Source organism: Mus musculus, chromosome 5 (assembly GCF_000001635.26).
Source record: "Mus musculus strain C57BL/6J chromosome 5, GRCm38.p6 C57BL/6J".
In the NCBI taxonomy this organism is placed as follows: Eukaryota; Metazoa; Chordata; class Mammalia; order Rodentia; family Muridae; genus Mus; species Mus musculus.
In genome coordinates this window covers 67,810,281-67,825,936 of record NC_000071.6, presented here as the reverse complement: position 1 = coordinate 67,825,936, position 15,656 = coordinate 67,810,281, and the positions used below count along the sequence as shown (strand labels likewise).

The 15,656-nt window shown below is 41.8% G+C and overlaps 1 protein-coding gene across 9 annotated transcripts in view; it reads left to right on the top strand.

The window, feature by feature from the left end:
* Nucleotides 1-15,656, top strand: part of Atp8a1 (ATPase, aminophospholipid transporter (APLT), class I, type 8A, member 1) — a 229,346-nt gene that overhangs the window by 21,548 nt on the left and 192,142 nt on the right. For 5 of the 9 annotated variants that reach the window (NM_001038999.2, NM_009727.3, NM_001284345.1 and 2 more), the window contains exons 2-4: nt 11,214-11,328; nt 12,746-12,845; nt 13,751-13,849. In NM_001038999.2, coding sequence (NP_001034088.1) covers nt 11,214-11,328; nt 12,746-12,845; nt 13,751-13,849 — 314 coding nt within the window. Of the gene's footprint in view, nt 1-10,041; nt 10,222-10,667; nt 10,749-11,213; nt 11,329-12,745; nt 12,846-13,750; nt 13,850-15,656 lie in introns of those variants that run through there. The other 4 variants (XM_017320623.2, XM_017320624.2, XM_006503704.4 and 1 more) reach the window with 4 other exon arrangements.

The window sequence follows — 15,656 nt, the reverse complement described above, 5'->3', positions numbered from 1 at the left end:
GATTACAAACTTCTGGGAATTTCTGGATACCTTATATCAAAGTAGAAAATGTAATAAACACTTGATGGCTGTGCACACAGACTTCTCTATAGTGTGGTTCGTGTTACTTCCCTATGTTAGAGCAACATACACAATTAATACTTAAGCGTGCCTTTACTCCTGATCTAGCCTTGCTGCCAAAGTTAGAGACATCCATTCATCTGTTATTCTTACTAGCTGTGTGCACAATGCATGTGTGTACAGTATGTGTATCCATTACTCAGAAAGTATATCATAAATATGCCAGGCACATTCCTCAGATGTAAACTTTTCTGCGTGATACACTGAAGAGTGATAAAGAATGTGCTCTGATATATAAGCGAAATTCATCAGGGTTTTGATGGCTATAGAAAAAATTTGTAAGAATTGGAATTTAAGGAAGAGATGAGATCATGCTCAATTGTTGAATGAATGGGTAAGTGAGTGAATGAATGAGTGAGTGAGTGAATGAATAAAGCAAGTAACCATGTTTTATATGTGAGAGTTAGGTGTCTCTTTATTACAGCTTCTTCTTTCAATAACTTAGAGAAGTTTAAAGGTAACGGGCAAGGGTCACAACAGCTTGAACAAGAAAGTAGTGAGAGGAAGCAATGGGTATGGAAAGCTTTTCAGCTGTCCTGCAAGTCCCTCAGGGTGGCATCCCACAGTGTTCTAGAATGTGCTGGATGAAGAACTTAATTAGAGCAAGCAGATGATCTGATCGAGCAAGTAGAGCCTGTTGTGGAAGTTTCCTGAAGTTTAATGATCTATTGAGGAGAGCAGGTGCAGAAGTGCCAGTCATGAGTGCGAGCATTTGGAAGAAGTTGAGCCAGGTTCAGGAAGGGGTTTAATGAGCACTTTTGTTCCATGGGCAGAAGCTGAGTTCAAAACAAACCAAACAAAAGCTCTCTAGACGGGTCACATGAGAGCTAAGGTAGCATGAGTAGTGAGTGGGCAATCACTTCTGGGTACCACCAAGTCCTACTGCACCCAACATTCTTAAGTTAAATGGGGCCAAGGGAGGTGATTGAAGGGATGCCCCAGTACTCCTGTGGGTGGTTTGCCAAAGAAAAGTGGGAGACTTCCAGGAAAGCAGACACTGAACTGGTGACAGCACCAGATGTCCGCAGAGCTTGAGCTGTGTTCAGTCCAGTGATGACGTACTAATGCAGATGACATTTTCTCCCCCACCCTCCCACCCTCCCAGCTCTGCACTTGTGTCTGGAAACCTGAGATGTACTGAAGAGTTTCTTTTTAATTTCCATGCTTGGGCAGATGCTTCATTTCTTTAGTGCCTTGCTTCAAAGTATAGTATGAACACCAAAGCAGCCAAGTGCCCAAGTCCTGGTCGCTGAGTTAATGCCTGCCTTCTGTCCTCCGTCTGAGCAGCTACATGTGAAGTGACCCCACTTCAACAATGCAGAATGCAGGGTTTCAAGTCTCCTTTGTAGCTACAGTAACTGCCTTTGCATTTACAGAGAGAATGAGAACATCTAAATCGTTTCTCCAGATTGCTTCAAAACAAAAACACAGCTTGGTACGGGACAGAAGGAAAGGATACTTTTATTTGTGCACGCATATGTGCGTGAGTGCACGCATGCGTCTGTGTGTGTGCCTTGAAAAGGACAGTGAGCAGTGTTCCTCTTTCCTCCTAAGTAGCCCCTAGCTTTAATTGCATCTCGTAAGTCGCCAGCTCGTTTTCCAGTTCATACTCTTTTATTAGCTTCGGACTGTTGTAAGCATGATTGTTTGTTTAATAACCTCAATCTAGGTCAAGAATCCTGAGCAAACAATATAGTCTCTTTAAGAACGAGTATCGGAAACCATTGACTAATAGGTGATTGGACCCTGCCTAGTATGTTTAGAAGGTAATACAAGAGATGTTTTGAGTCCATTTGTGGCCCTCCTCCTAATTGCATAATCTGCACAGTCGTAATGGCTCTCTAAGTGTGTTATGAGGCAACTCTTCTCGCTCCTACCTACTCACCCCTCATTTCAGTTGCATAACCTCTATATAGAGATGGCAGTTTAGAGGAAGACTTATTTATTTAATATCTGCTTACAGAATTGCATGAGAAACATAATCTCTATGGAGACTAGACTACGGAAACAGTTTGAGTAGCAACTATCAGTCTACATTGCTAACACTAAGTCGTCCTAACAGCAATGGTTTGACCGTGGCTGAGGAAGTAAGGCCCAGACAATACATTGCTTTGTTTATTGTTGCATAGAAATGCCCTAGGCAGATTTTAAACCCAGATCTGTCTCAAGGGCTCCCCCTCCCATAATCTGCCTTTCTGATTTCATCACAGATAAGAATAGCTAGGATATTTCCTTGTAGTGCCCCAAGGGTATCACGGTTGTACACATTGTACAAAACCTTATAGGGAAGTGGAAGCTATGGTTTGACATTGTGTTTAACTTGGTATATCTGGAGTACTTTAAGCATAACATATAATCAATAAAAAGATTATCGATAGGATATTTATTTTTTAAATCCTACAGCTCTTGCAGATCGTGGGTGGGCTTTTGCTTGGTGTAACATTAAGTGGCAGGCGTGTCTGACACTGTACCACAGTAGGAAGATAAGGAGGGATGTAGGTTAGGAGGATGGTTTCTACATTGTTTTCCTATCAGTTGTCACGAGCTGAATCCAGACCCTGTTGTCTTTCACCTATGCTATCACATGGCCTCCCAACGGCCTTGCACTTTAAATTCAAGGTGTTCATTGTGTCTCTGGATCTTCTCCTGCCCCTCGTTGATTCAGGTTCTCTTCAGAGAACACTCATTGATTGAGTCAGTGTTATCCCCCATCGTTTCTAACTATCACTAAGGTCTCTCAGTTCAGCGTCTTGAGAGGTCTTCTCTGACCACTCAGGATGAAGCATCACTTGCCTTGGACAAAGCACTGATGTCTGCAAAAAACTATCACCACAGTGAGACTAAAGAACGTTAATGGCCTTTCACTACCTGCTAGCCATTTCCTACGGCTCCCTTAGAGTGATCTGTAATTATCTTCCTCTACTCTACAAAATAAACCCAAGAGAGAGGGAACCTTATCTTCAGCTCTTTCCGAAATGGTTTGTAAAATGGCCTGCCCAAAGAGATTAAGTATGTTGACTGAACAAATGATGGGATTAAGTTCTGCGGATTGCGTTGTAGTATCTGTGACAAGGCTTGGAAAACGTTAAGCCTTTCACTTAGATAACCTTTGAGCCTTTCTGTCCTTGGTTGCATCTTGCTGTGTGGCCTGAAAGCTGCAAGCTGGGTCTGGACAGAGGGAGGAGGAAGCCTAAGGCCTCTTACTTGGTAACCCGGTGGTAAATGCTCAGAAGAGACCAGGCCACTGCTGGCAAAAGCTAATGGTTACCAAGTATCTCTTCAAGAACAGAGATTTGGCTGCAGTTATAAATCCACGTTTGAGGTCTGGTTGAATACTGACTACAGACTAAATCAACTGTTTTTTTTATAAAACATCTCTGAAAAGGCTCGTACTTTTCATTTCCTTGTTCTTATAAATACACACGCTGTTGGCTGTCTACCCATACCCGGAAGATACTGACTTCTGAGTGCTTTAGGACCAGGAGACAGCCTAATATTGTCAGCCCCGCTTCCTCATTTATCAAGACTAGAACATAACCAGGAAGGGCTTATGCAGGGTGATGTATGTAATCGGTAGAGGAACCAGAACTGGCCCACAGCCTGTGCACGGGTTTAGTGATTGGCATGGCTGAGAAAGAGGAGCACGTGTTCATTACAGAGAAGTAGCTCACATGCTGCCCCAATGCCAGCCCACATCTGTTGCTGATAGAAATTATTTCGGGAGGGTGAAGTGGCCACCTTCAGCATGCCACTTTTATACCCTTGTATGCAAATACCAAGCGATGTTTTGTTAATGGTGAGTATCAGGTGGCTATTTATTTCCCTCTGCTGCTATTTCAGGCTTCTCAGAACTCTGCACACACACTTTGGTCATATTATAAAAAATGAAGAAGCCAGCCTGATAAATCTATGGTTTCATGTGTGCTTAGGGCATTCTAAGTATTTTATCATTGTTGAAATTATGATATTGTTCAGGAAACAAAGCTTCTAATGTTGGCTACAAATCAGATCAAGTAGGGTATTACTAAATTTATATCTTCAATATAGATAGAAGCTAGAGCTCCAAATTACCGAATCACTATACTCCCTTATCATTTGAAAACTAAAAGGTGTGTTAGTCAGCCTTCTGCTGCTGGAATAAAGTATTTGAGATAATGAACTTATTAGGAAGAAAGGCATTTGGGCTTCGGTTTCATATTCTCCAGGCCAGGTTTGCTTAGACCCATCACTTAGGGCACACAGCAAAGCAGCAGGGTGTCATGGCACAGAGTTCATGGTCAAAGAAATGCTGTCACATATCTCATGACAAATACAAAGGGAAGAGAAGAGAACAGAAGAGAGACAGGGAGAAGGAAGCAGAAAGGAAGAGGGGAGGGAGGAGGAAGTGGGGGCAGGGAGGAAGAGACAGAAAGTGAAAGGCAGAAGGAAGAACCAGCCAGCTTCTCCTGTTCCCTTCAAAAGTATGTCCTTAATCACCTAGCTATCTCCCCTTAGCCTCAGGTCCTCCCTTCTAGTATTGTCACAGAATGATAACCAAGCCTTTGACAGCAGATCTTAAGGGAACATTTAAGATCTCAGCCACCGCGTTGTCCACTTCAGTGAACCATTTAGTGTCCACACCAGAATCATTTATTCTAGAAGACTGTCTTGATTCTGGTGGCTTTAAGAAGTCACCAACTAGAACAACACTAAACGAAGCCACCCTATGCTTTCCTTGTCAGTTTGCTCTGTAGAAATTGTTGTCTACTCAGTTCCAGTACAGACTGGGAAGTGCTATTTGTGTTGCCAGCAGGTTTGCCTGTTCCAGGGAATGGCTACACACTCATGTCCGAACTGGACTTAGTGTGTGATGAGGGTCAGGGTGAAGTATGCCAGGGAGGCATGTTAGCAGTATTATAGAGGGAAATAAGAAGTGGATATGAGCATACTCCATTTTATGCTTCTATGAAAGTCTCAAGAATAAAGTTGTTTTTGGTTTTGGTTTTAAGAAACTAGTTGTATCTGTAATTGTCAAGTGTCTAGCTGAGCATTTCAGTCCTGGAAATGAGTGTCTCAAAGATCTGGAAACTAAAACTGAAGAAGTGGGCATTGGTAGTGCTGTGTGCATGTTACACTGTTGGGCAAAGATAAAAATGATAGGTGCAAAACTAAATCCTTTTTGCAACCCAGAACTCACTGTTCAGTATAAGATTATATAATAATTATGTATTATATATGTATACATGCACATATATAATATATAATGTATATTTTATTTATATATTACATATGTTATAAAATATATACATATATGTATATAAGTATATAAATGGAATATGATACTTGAGGCAGTTCAGTGATATGGTTGGTCATTTAGAAACATTGGGAAGTATAGTATGCAGCTGGAGTTATTTCTCATCTGTATGTCTGTACTTAACAGTCATATGACAGATTTCTAGGAACCTAGAATTTGAGGAGATAAGCCTTTAAGTATTTATCATGGTTTATTTATGCTTGGCCCAGGTAATGGAGAGTGGTAAGTGAGAGACCTGAAGTATCATGATCCTATTGCCAGGGTCTTCAACAGAGCATTGTTCTTCTAGATGTATCTGTCCTTACGTGGGATCAAGTGAATTAGGTTGTGTGAGCCCAGTGTTGTTGGAGTCCTGTTTCACCCAGTCACCAGTGGGTGAGTTGCTTTCATTCTCATGAGGCATGTGGTAACTCACTTGACTTTTCAGATAGACCAACTTAGGAGAATCCGCTTGGCTGTGAGGTTTCTGATAGTCTAGAAACAGTACTGTAGGACCCATGGTCCACTGGCTTCTTCACTCCACACCATTAAGCAATACTCCCATCCCTTACCACCTGCCTGAACTCCTGAGGATTCCGCTCAACTCTGATGCCTTTCCAGGAAATAGGAGACCCTTTGGAGGTGTGCTGCTCAGTCAGATTTTCTGCTGTTGTGACATTAGTTCCCCTAGTTCCTGTGACATTGCCTCATATCATACATTTATGAACTTTGGATGTATATACATCTTAAAAGTTTGAAGAGCTTGCAGTCTACCTTTAAGAAAGAGATCTGCTCTCAACATAAGAAAGAGATCTGATCTGGTTTTGCTCACTTGAGAGCTCATCAGACGACTGAGGGCTTGTGTGAATCAGGTGGAATATTTAGGAAACTTTCCGTGAAGCCAGGGGGAACAGATGGGCTCACAGTTACACCGGGGAGGAGTTACCACTCCGAGACACTGTGCCAGCCTCCCCTTCTCTGAGACTCAACATCTGAATTCATCCATCACTGCTCACGCTTCAAGCATAATAGACTTTTTAAAAATATACTTAGCAAATGCCAAGTGTTTTTTAAGTACTTTGTGTACAAACTCTCTTCTTATACCAATTATTCCAGGAGATAGTCATATAATATTTCTGTTTTGAAAATTAGGATGCTAATCAGAGTAACCACCTAATACATCTTATTGTTTGCTTTGACATTTACCAGATGATACATTCAATGAGATTTGGGTTTCAGAGTTCAATCCAGACCTTCTTGCAACTAACCTAGAGAAGATAGGTCCCAGAAACAGTAAGCCGGTGCTTCAGGGTCGATTTCTATTGACTGCTTGAGTGCTGTGTGCCCTCTGTGTGATTTTTATAGTAGGAAAACCTGCAAGGCATACTAGAGAGCATGATAAAGACTCATTTCTTTCTTCAAGCTGGTTTCACCATTAGTGTGGGTTCCAAACAAAGGTGGCTTGAGAGGGCCTGGCTGAGAACTCATCCAAAGACAGCGGCTTCTCCAGCTTCCTGCTGCTTCCTGTATAGGTGGCTGAGTTCTCAGCAGTCTGTAGGGGTCTGGGCAGGTAGATTAAGAGTTGCTAATAAGTTTAATGGCTTAGATGCACACATCACTAAAATATCAAACAAGCCCTCTGGGTTACCAACCAAATCGTAAGAGATGTAATTTCTGTCCTTAAATCAGAGATGGAACTGTGTATGGAAAGGGACATGGATCTCCATGCCATCTTAGTTTGACTTCTCTCGTGTTGAGATGAGAGGAATTTCCCTCTTGGCTTGCCTTTACGACCACCGCACACTAAGGACTGAGTCAAAGTAGCACCTAGCTCGCTCTTTATGTGGCCTTTGTGACTGAGGATGGAAATTTTCTCCAGGTAAGGCTGCACAGACTGGTGGTCTGGGTCCAGGAGAGGAGGCAGGAAGATAAGAAGCTCAAGGTCACACTCTAAGAAACAGCAGGTTCAAGGCCAGGTGACTTGAGAGCCTACCTTAAAACAAAACAACACAGACACTTGAAAGTCATTTGCCCCGTGTGTACCTTGGATAGCTGTCAAATTGCATGATGAGAATGTGTTCTCACCTCTAACCCAGTGTAAGGATGAGGTCAAAATTATGATCCACTGCCCTCAAAGTGGTTCAAATAAGAACTTTGGCTCTTTTCTTTATGAAATATGGATTAATTGCTTATTGATATATCCAGACCTGCCAGTGTCTACAGTGAGCTGAACTTCAGCCCAATTAAAATAGTTACAAACCCTTGCCTTCCACATTAGCTTGGGTCTTTCCCTCAGACACTGTTGTGGTCTGACCCCTACCCGCACTTCCAGAATAGCGATAGCCATTTTGTTCCATACCTGCCAGCTATTTCATATTGTTGCTATAACATGCTTGCCAGTCATTGACATAGAAAAATAACTTGACTCAGAACAGGGTCATGCTGATCACCTAACCTGTTCTGAAGTGTACTGTACATCCTGCGATTTGTTAATCTTGAGGAATTTCATAAAGCTTTATGTAGGACCCAGTAAGTTAAAGGTCAGTATGAACTGCTGTGGCTTGAGTCAGAGCAGACCATGGGGCAGAACCTCCTGCCACCTGCGTATGAGCTTGTTGTGGGTTTTGTGGCTGACACTGAAGAATGCCACTAATAAGCCAAAAAGTCATGATTATAATAGTCCTGCTCTGTTACCCAATGTCCTGAATTTCCCATTCACCACCCATCCACCGCCCCTCTTACCTCACTCAGGAGCACTCAGCATAAGCCAAAATGTAGTACCATTCCCTCCTTGCCTTTTTAAACTTTTGAATCTGTTTTTTTTTTTTTTCTAGAAAAAGCCTGTCCTGAGAGTAGACTAATACCACCATTAGACACCCAAGTCCTTTTTGTGGTGCCAATCTGATCATTATTAGGGTATGCATTCAATAAGCCATCCCTGTCTGACTGATATTGATGTTTGGTAATGGAGCGACTCCTGGACCACAGCAGACACCTTCATTAGAGTATCGTGCAGATGTCTGAGGTTATGAGGCCTACGCGTTTCTAAAACAGGTAGTCAGTGGGGGATCAGATATATCACATAAGGTGGCAGGAGCAACCTCTGGCCTTGAGGCAGTTGGGAGTTACAGCTTCACCTCTGTGTGGAATCTGCATGGCATTGCCAGGCTCCATGGCAGTGCTCAGGGAGAGTGGAGGAAGCAATCGTTCTTGCTTCCTGAGGATCTCACTGGCTGTTCTTAGCGAAAAATCCTTCTCTTGGTATTATGTTTGGTCAGCGCATCTCAGAGCTCAGTTATCCCATTTGATCAGTACGTCTTAGATCTCAGTGTCACTTTTGGCCAGGGCATCTCAGAGCCCTTAGCTTCACATATACCACCCTGCTCGGCCTTTTTTCTTTTTGCCTTTTGGTTTTTCAAGACAGGGTTTCTCTGTGTAGTCCTGGCTGTCCTGGAACTCACTCTGTAGACCAGGCTGGCCTAGAACTCAGAAATCCGCCTGCCTCTGCCTCCCAAGTGTTGGGATTAAAGGCGTGCACCACCACTGCCACACCTGGGTATTATACACCTAGAACGATCCAGCCCTTTTAAAGCTCCTACTCATAGAAATATGTCACCATTCTAGATGTAGCCTCTTTTAGAGAAGTTCTTTGTCTGATTTTCCTATGACCTCTGCTAATCCACTAGGTTTGTCTTAATTACCCAATTTCTTGTGTGAGAAATATACAGATTAGATTCCAGTCCCTTTGACCCAGGAGAATACCATAGGAATCCTTGAGTACAAATTTAGTTCGAAGGGGGATAGACATATGATATGGGTCCTACTCATGTACCATTTGAGACCCTAGTCCAAATCTCTTAGGAGGACTGATCGATCCGTCACTCCTTGGACAAAATAACCCAGGGCCAGGCTCTCAAGAGTGCAGAACTGTAAAGGAAGTCCCATCTAAAGACAGCTTTCTCAATCAAGCTGTACCTTCTAATATACCAAGGCAGAGTCTCCCACTTCATCTCCAAGCTTGACAATTCAGCCCCTTTAGCTTGTCAGCTGGCTCTTGCAATCTCCTGTCTCTACCTCCGGCATGCTGGGATTATGGGTGCATCGCCATGGCTGCTCTGCCTTTATTAGATTTCCAGAGATCTTAACTCAGGCCTTCACCCTTGTCCAGCAAGCGCTTCACCAAATGATCCACCTCCCAATCCCCATGTGAAATCCAGATGATACAGGAGGGGGATGAAGCTTGTGTTGTATCTAAAATATGACGTAGTAATAGAGCATGATTGTGGGCAAAAACAACGTTCCTAAAACTGAAAAATGTCTATGATGGAGCCTACCTTGAGGCAGTGACCTTCCAAACGATGAGGATAAAATGCAGCTCTGATCCTGGAAAGCTCTTAGTGGCTCCCTGCCAGGCAGAGAATAGGCTTCAGACTGCTTTCTCAGCAATGGAAAGTCTTCTCTGAGCTGGCCTGAGTGCTTGGTCAGCGTGTGCATCACTACCCGGCAGCATCCCTGTCCGCTCTGGGGCACCTCAGTGAGTCTCCCTCTCCCACTATCTCTGTGTCCCACAGGCAAGCTTGTTGCTACCATTTGTCACTAGCGGCTGGTTATCATTAGTATCTTTATCAGTGGGTGGAGAAGCTTCAAAATGGGGCGGTGGAGGTCACCACGTCTCTCGTCTGGGGTGTGTCTATTGGGCAAACATTTGTTGAGTACCTGCTGTTTGCTGACTGCTGTGGAGATGAGTAACACACCCTCTATGGCTCCCGGCAGCTCCTATTCTGGTAGGGGGAGGCTGACTCATAACCAGGGAGCCAGAAAACCTCCTGGTAAGTGTGCAGTGGGGGAGGAGTCGCTGCACTTGACTGTGGACCCAGAACAGCTTCGCTAGCTTTCACAGTGCAGGACGCTTCGGAAGGCCACAGGCCAGCAGGTTTTAAGGGAAGCGTTAGCCCAGAAAAGAGGAAAGGAAACAAATGGACTTCCCAGATATAATGTTTCTGTTGTCCTTTCTCGGCAGAGGAGGGTTTAACTTAATTAGATCCTGTTGGCTTGTTTGCTTGCTTAATTTTGTTTGTGGTGCAGGGGATCAGACCCAAGGTCTTGGCAACAGCCCCCATACCCTAGTTTTCACTACGAAATTACAGTGAACCATTTAAAGTTTTTCTTGCCCGTATGTTTTTGTTTTAATTTTTTTGTTTGTTTTTTGTTTTTTTTTTTTGGGGGGGTGGTGGTTTGGTTTGGTTTGGTGTTAAGTGCGAACCATGAGGTGACTTAGCAGTTTTACTGTGATCTTGAGAAGGAAGTTAGAAATCGTGCTTCTAACTGGACGGAGGAGGGGAACGCACCGAGTTAGGTCATTTTGAGAATTGCCTACTTAAACCTTAGTATTTAATTTATTTTTTCTATTTTCATCCAAAACGAAACAGACATATTCAATATATTTAAGCTTTAAAATGTATTTTAGATTACTCTTTTTGAGTTTTACTTAAACTAGCACATAAACTATGTCCAAATTTTTTTACTTTTGGCTGTCTTTTTATGAAGTAGAAGAGACGAGTTGGGACATTTGTATTAGGAAAGATGAAAAAAACACTATTGTTTCTGAAGGGGATCTTTTTTACGTAAATATCAAATGGCACCCTAACAAAAATTTTATATGTATTTTACTCTTTGTTGTAAAAGAAACGCCACCAATAAGGGGCAGCCCATGTCGTGTCAGAGTATCACATTGTAGAGTAGCTTGGAAATGTGGGTCTGGTCTGGATAAGGGTAGTAAGATTAAACACTTCTCCTCCACTAAGAAGAGTGTCTCTTTCAGGTTATGAGAAGACAGATGATGTTTCAGAGAAGACCTCGCTGGCAGATCAGGAGGAAGTGAGAACCATCTTCATCAACCAGCCTCAGCTGACAAAATTCTGCAACAACCACGTCAGGTAGGAAGGGCTGGGGGAGGCATGGTGGCGTGGGAAGGCTGGGCAGTAGAGCAAGATGGGTGGGAAGAAAACGCATGCCAGGCATGGTGGCACACACCTTTGTTCCCAGCACTCTGGAGGCAGAGGCAGCTGGAATGCTGTGAATTTGAGGCTAGCCTGGTCTACATAGTGAGTTCCAGGATAGCCAAGAGCTCTCAGTTTAGTTAGGAGCACCTACTGTCTCTCTGTTTTCTGTCTATGAAAGAAACACTGGCTACAGTGTGGCTCATGGAAGAATGCTTTTGTAAATGCATTTATAAAGCTCGGGGCTCAATTACCAGCATCTCAAACAAAAAGCGAAGAAAAGGATAAAAATAAAAACTAAGACCCTGGACAGAGAAAGGAGCAGATGTGACAAGCACCTACTATACTCTAGTAATTTTTGAGTAATTAAAGCTGCCCCTGGGCACTTGTGGTCTCTCTAAACCTGTTCACAGAATGGTGTGTTATTTTTGCATGCCAAGTTCTAACAGCTTAGAAACAATTTTTTTGCAACTCTATACCAAGAACTTTTGGGGGTTTGGTTTGTTTGTTTTAGCTAGAGTTTTAAAGTGTGGGTTTTGATAGCTGTGATACAGTGCGTATAATACAGCATGCTTCAAGAATGTCTTCCTTACTGCATCTCTCAGGGCTTTAATTTCAATAATCAGGAAAAGAGCCCACATAAGCACTAGGTTTTGAATAGCCGCTGGCCACATGAGCACCTCAACTGCTGTCCTGCTATTTCCCTAGGACCGATTTTCCAGATTTGCAATGTACCCATTTAAAAGGAATATTTACAAAATTGTAGGTCCTCTAGTACTATCACTGTTGAAGAATATGGCATATGTCTTTAATCTCCCCTCTATTTAGTAGCAAGAGGAAAGCCTAGATGTTTTCCAATACCAGCGTATTTCATGTCTTACTGATTCTGGACGGTATAGAGTCCTCACCATGTTCCAGCGTGGCCGTAGAGACAGTGCAGCTTAGAACAGCAAAAGCTGTGTGCTGGGTTGCCTGGAAGATGTTTGCACTATCTGGTCTTGTTCAAAGGCTGATGTTTTTCTGTTGATGTGATGGTCCAGTATCTTATCTAAAGGTGCCCTTCTTTGCAAGCTACTCCTAGTACTGTTCAGCATGATAACTGGCCAAAGAGGACAAACAATGTCATAGAGAAAGCCAAGCCTATGAGATCCAGTCTTCACTGTTTATTTCGCCAGTTCCTTTCTCCCTCTTTTTTATATATGTTAATGACCCCTCACTATGGTTTCCAAATTTGAAACTGTCCACAAATGTTGTCATCTGGTTACTCCTGCAGCGGGAACAGAACCTTGAAAACATGGGCGCTAACTGTGGGAGGGACTAAGCTTTATGCTTCTTTTTATTTTTTGCCTTCCAGTACTGCAAAATACAACGTGATCACATTCCTTCCGAGGTTCCTCTATTCTCAGTTCCGAAGAGCGGCTAATTCGTTCTTTCTCTTTATTGCCCTGCTCCAGGTAAAGTTCCATCCATCCTCCAACCTCTGTTTGAAGCCAAGTGTGCAGGAAGTGGGAAATATTTTGTTGAAACCTCCACCAGTCCCCTGAGGCTTACAGAAAAGCAGAGATTAACCGGCCTTCGTGCATATGCAGTGCTGCTGCTGCCTGCACGCAGGGTCAGGTCTTCTACACCCCTCCAAGCCAACTTTGGTTCAAGTTTATCCAAATATGTGATATGGTCTATAAATTCTAAGGCAGGAAGTGTACATTTTAGGTGTTGAAGAGAGGAGGGACCTAAATTATCCAGCTAGCTTTACTGCAGTGAAAAGTATCAATACTAAACAGCTCACTATAAAAATTATCACTTACAAAAATGACCACTTAAGTTAGTTGTTATAGATGATTAAAGGGAAAGAAATGCTTTAAAAAATAGCAAATGTTTACTGTTAGCAAAAGGAGTTGAAAAATCCAGCAAAGCATAAAGAAAAGTTTAATTATTCCAGCACCAAAGGTAGCTACTCTTAACTTAGGGCTGTGTCCATTTTGTCTTTTTTTTTCTGGCTTTAAGCATTATTGTCTGATTGAGATAACATAAAGGGATAGTGAAATAAGCATTATTTCATGATTTGTTTACTCATATTAGACTGTTTGGACATTTCTACAGATATTTCTTGCATTTCTAAGACATTTTGATGATGGTATCTTTTATTATATGCTATTTTATCTTTGTATAATCCAACCTTGTGTTAGCTCTATGTGCTGTATATATATTTCCCATGAAGCAACTTAGCTTGTTCCCCAGGTACTTCACCAAGTACTAGTAAAATCAAGGAGGAATGTTTTAGAAGAGCCTGTGACATTATTCTCTTGGGTTTTTTTAATAAGCGTTATGGTTCTCATTGGAGTTATCTTACCTTTTTCAGCAAATTCCTGATGTGTCGCCGACCGGTCGTTACACAACACTGGTTCCTCTCTTATTTATTTTAGCTGTGGCTGCTATTAAAGAGATAATAGAAGATATTGTAAGTATCTTTTCATAAATAAATTGGTCAATAATATATTACAAATATTGTTTTCTTAAGGTATTTAATTTATAGTATAGACCCTTTTACATGCCTATTCAACTTAAAAATGAATAGAATTGCCAGGCGGTGGTGGCACAAACCTTTAATCCTAGCACTTGGGAGGCAGAGGCAGGTGGATTTCTGAGTTCGAGGTCAGCCTGGTCTACAAAGTGAGTTCCAGGACAGCCAGGGCTATACAGAGAAACCCTGTCTCAAAAAACCAAACCAACCAACCAACCAAACAAACAGAATAGAATAGAATAGAATAGAATAGAATAGAACAGAATAGAATAGAATTACATTTCTTCTCCTGAAGTCAATTTCTAACAGAATAATATAGAGGAATTCTTAGTATGATGCTCTCTTTGGTTTTTCATGTATTAACAAAAGAAATTAACTTACATATAGAAATTAGTATGAAGAGAAAATTGTATTTGATCATTGTTTCTAATTAATTAAAATAATCTCCAGATTAACTATAAACAAGGTTTTATTTGTACTTTTTATTTTATTGGGGTTTTCACCTTATTAGATGCCTTGATTTCTTCTCATTCTATTTTAGTATTCTGAGTTTCCTCTCCATTTATCTTGTCTTATTGAAAGAAACAGTAAGTTTGCTATTTTTAGCACTCCATGGTAGAAAGAAGTCAATGTCTCCTTTGTAAAATGTACTCCCCCAATAACTTTAGACTTTCTACATTATATTTTAACTGTCTTATTTGAGGAAGCCAACACTGTGTTTTATAATGTGGGGTTTTGGTGTTTCTTATTGCCTAATAGTGTTTCTTTGCATGTCTAAAACAACCTCCTATTGGGCTTTAAAAGAGTTGGAGAGTTGGGGAGATTGAGGAAGTCTTTATCAATGCACAGCCCCAAATTTCACAAATAATAATATTACTTCTACAATGTTACTTTAACAATATTATTTAAAAGAGAAAAAAAAAACATTGAATGGAAATGCGTGCTAGAATTGGAGTCATTGGATCCTGTATCTGTGGTCTTCAGGCTCTGAGTAGCAGTAGTTGTTGAGGCTACGTGACTCTGTCCTTGTGTCTAAGACACTGTGGTCCTCTTGATTGGTAACATCCTGCTTGGACCCACAAGTTGTAGATTGGAGGACTTCCCTTTCCTTAGCCTGTTCCCCCTCACCTCCATTCTTGAAGCGATGGCTGGACTTGATAGCTCCTGGGGACTGGTCCTTACTATAATTTTTGTCTCTTTCTTTGCCTTACATACTCTTTTCTTTCTTTCTTTCTTTCTTTCTTTCTTTCTTTCTTTCTTTCTTTCTTTCTTTCTTTCTTTCTTTCTTTCGCAAGCCTGATTTTTCTGGAGAACATATAATTCTTTAGTCATTTGTGCTGTTTGGTTGGGCCTTGCTTCTTTCTTTGTTTTTTACTTAATCCACTCCGTAACTTCAAGAGTTCTCCATCTATAGCACGGAAGCTGGATTTGGAGAGATGGCAGTTCAGTGCTTGAAGTTGTGTTCTGCTCCAGTAGAGAACCTGAGTTTGGTTCCAAGCACCATTCCAGGGGATAGGATATCCTCTTTTGGCCTTTGTGGGCACCCGTACTCGTGGACACATACTCACCTACAGAAACACAGTCGTACACATAATTTAAAATATGAATAAGTCTTTTGAAAAGACACATATAATGCTCTACTAAAAGAAGACTTTAAAATGCAAGATTTTAAAAGGAAAAAGGCAAGGAAGCTGGGAGGTTACGAGGTCATAGACATCGTCTCAGAAAGTGGTGGAACTAACAT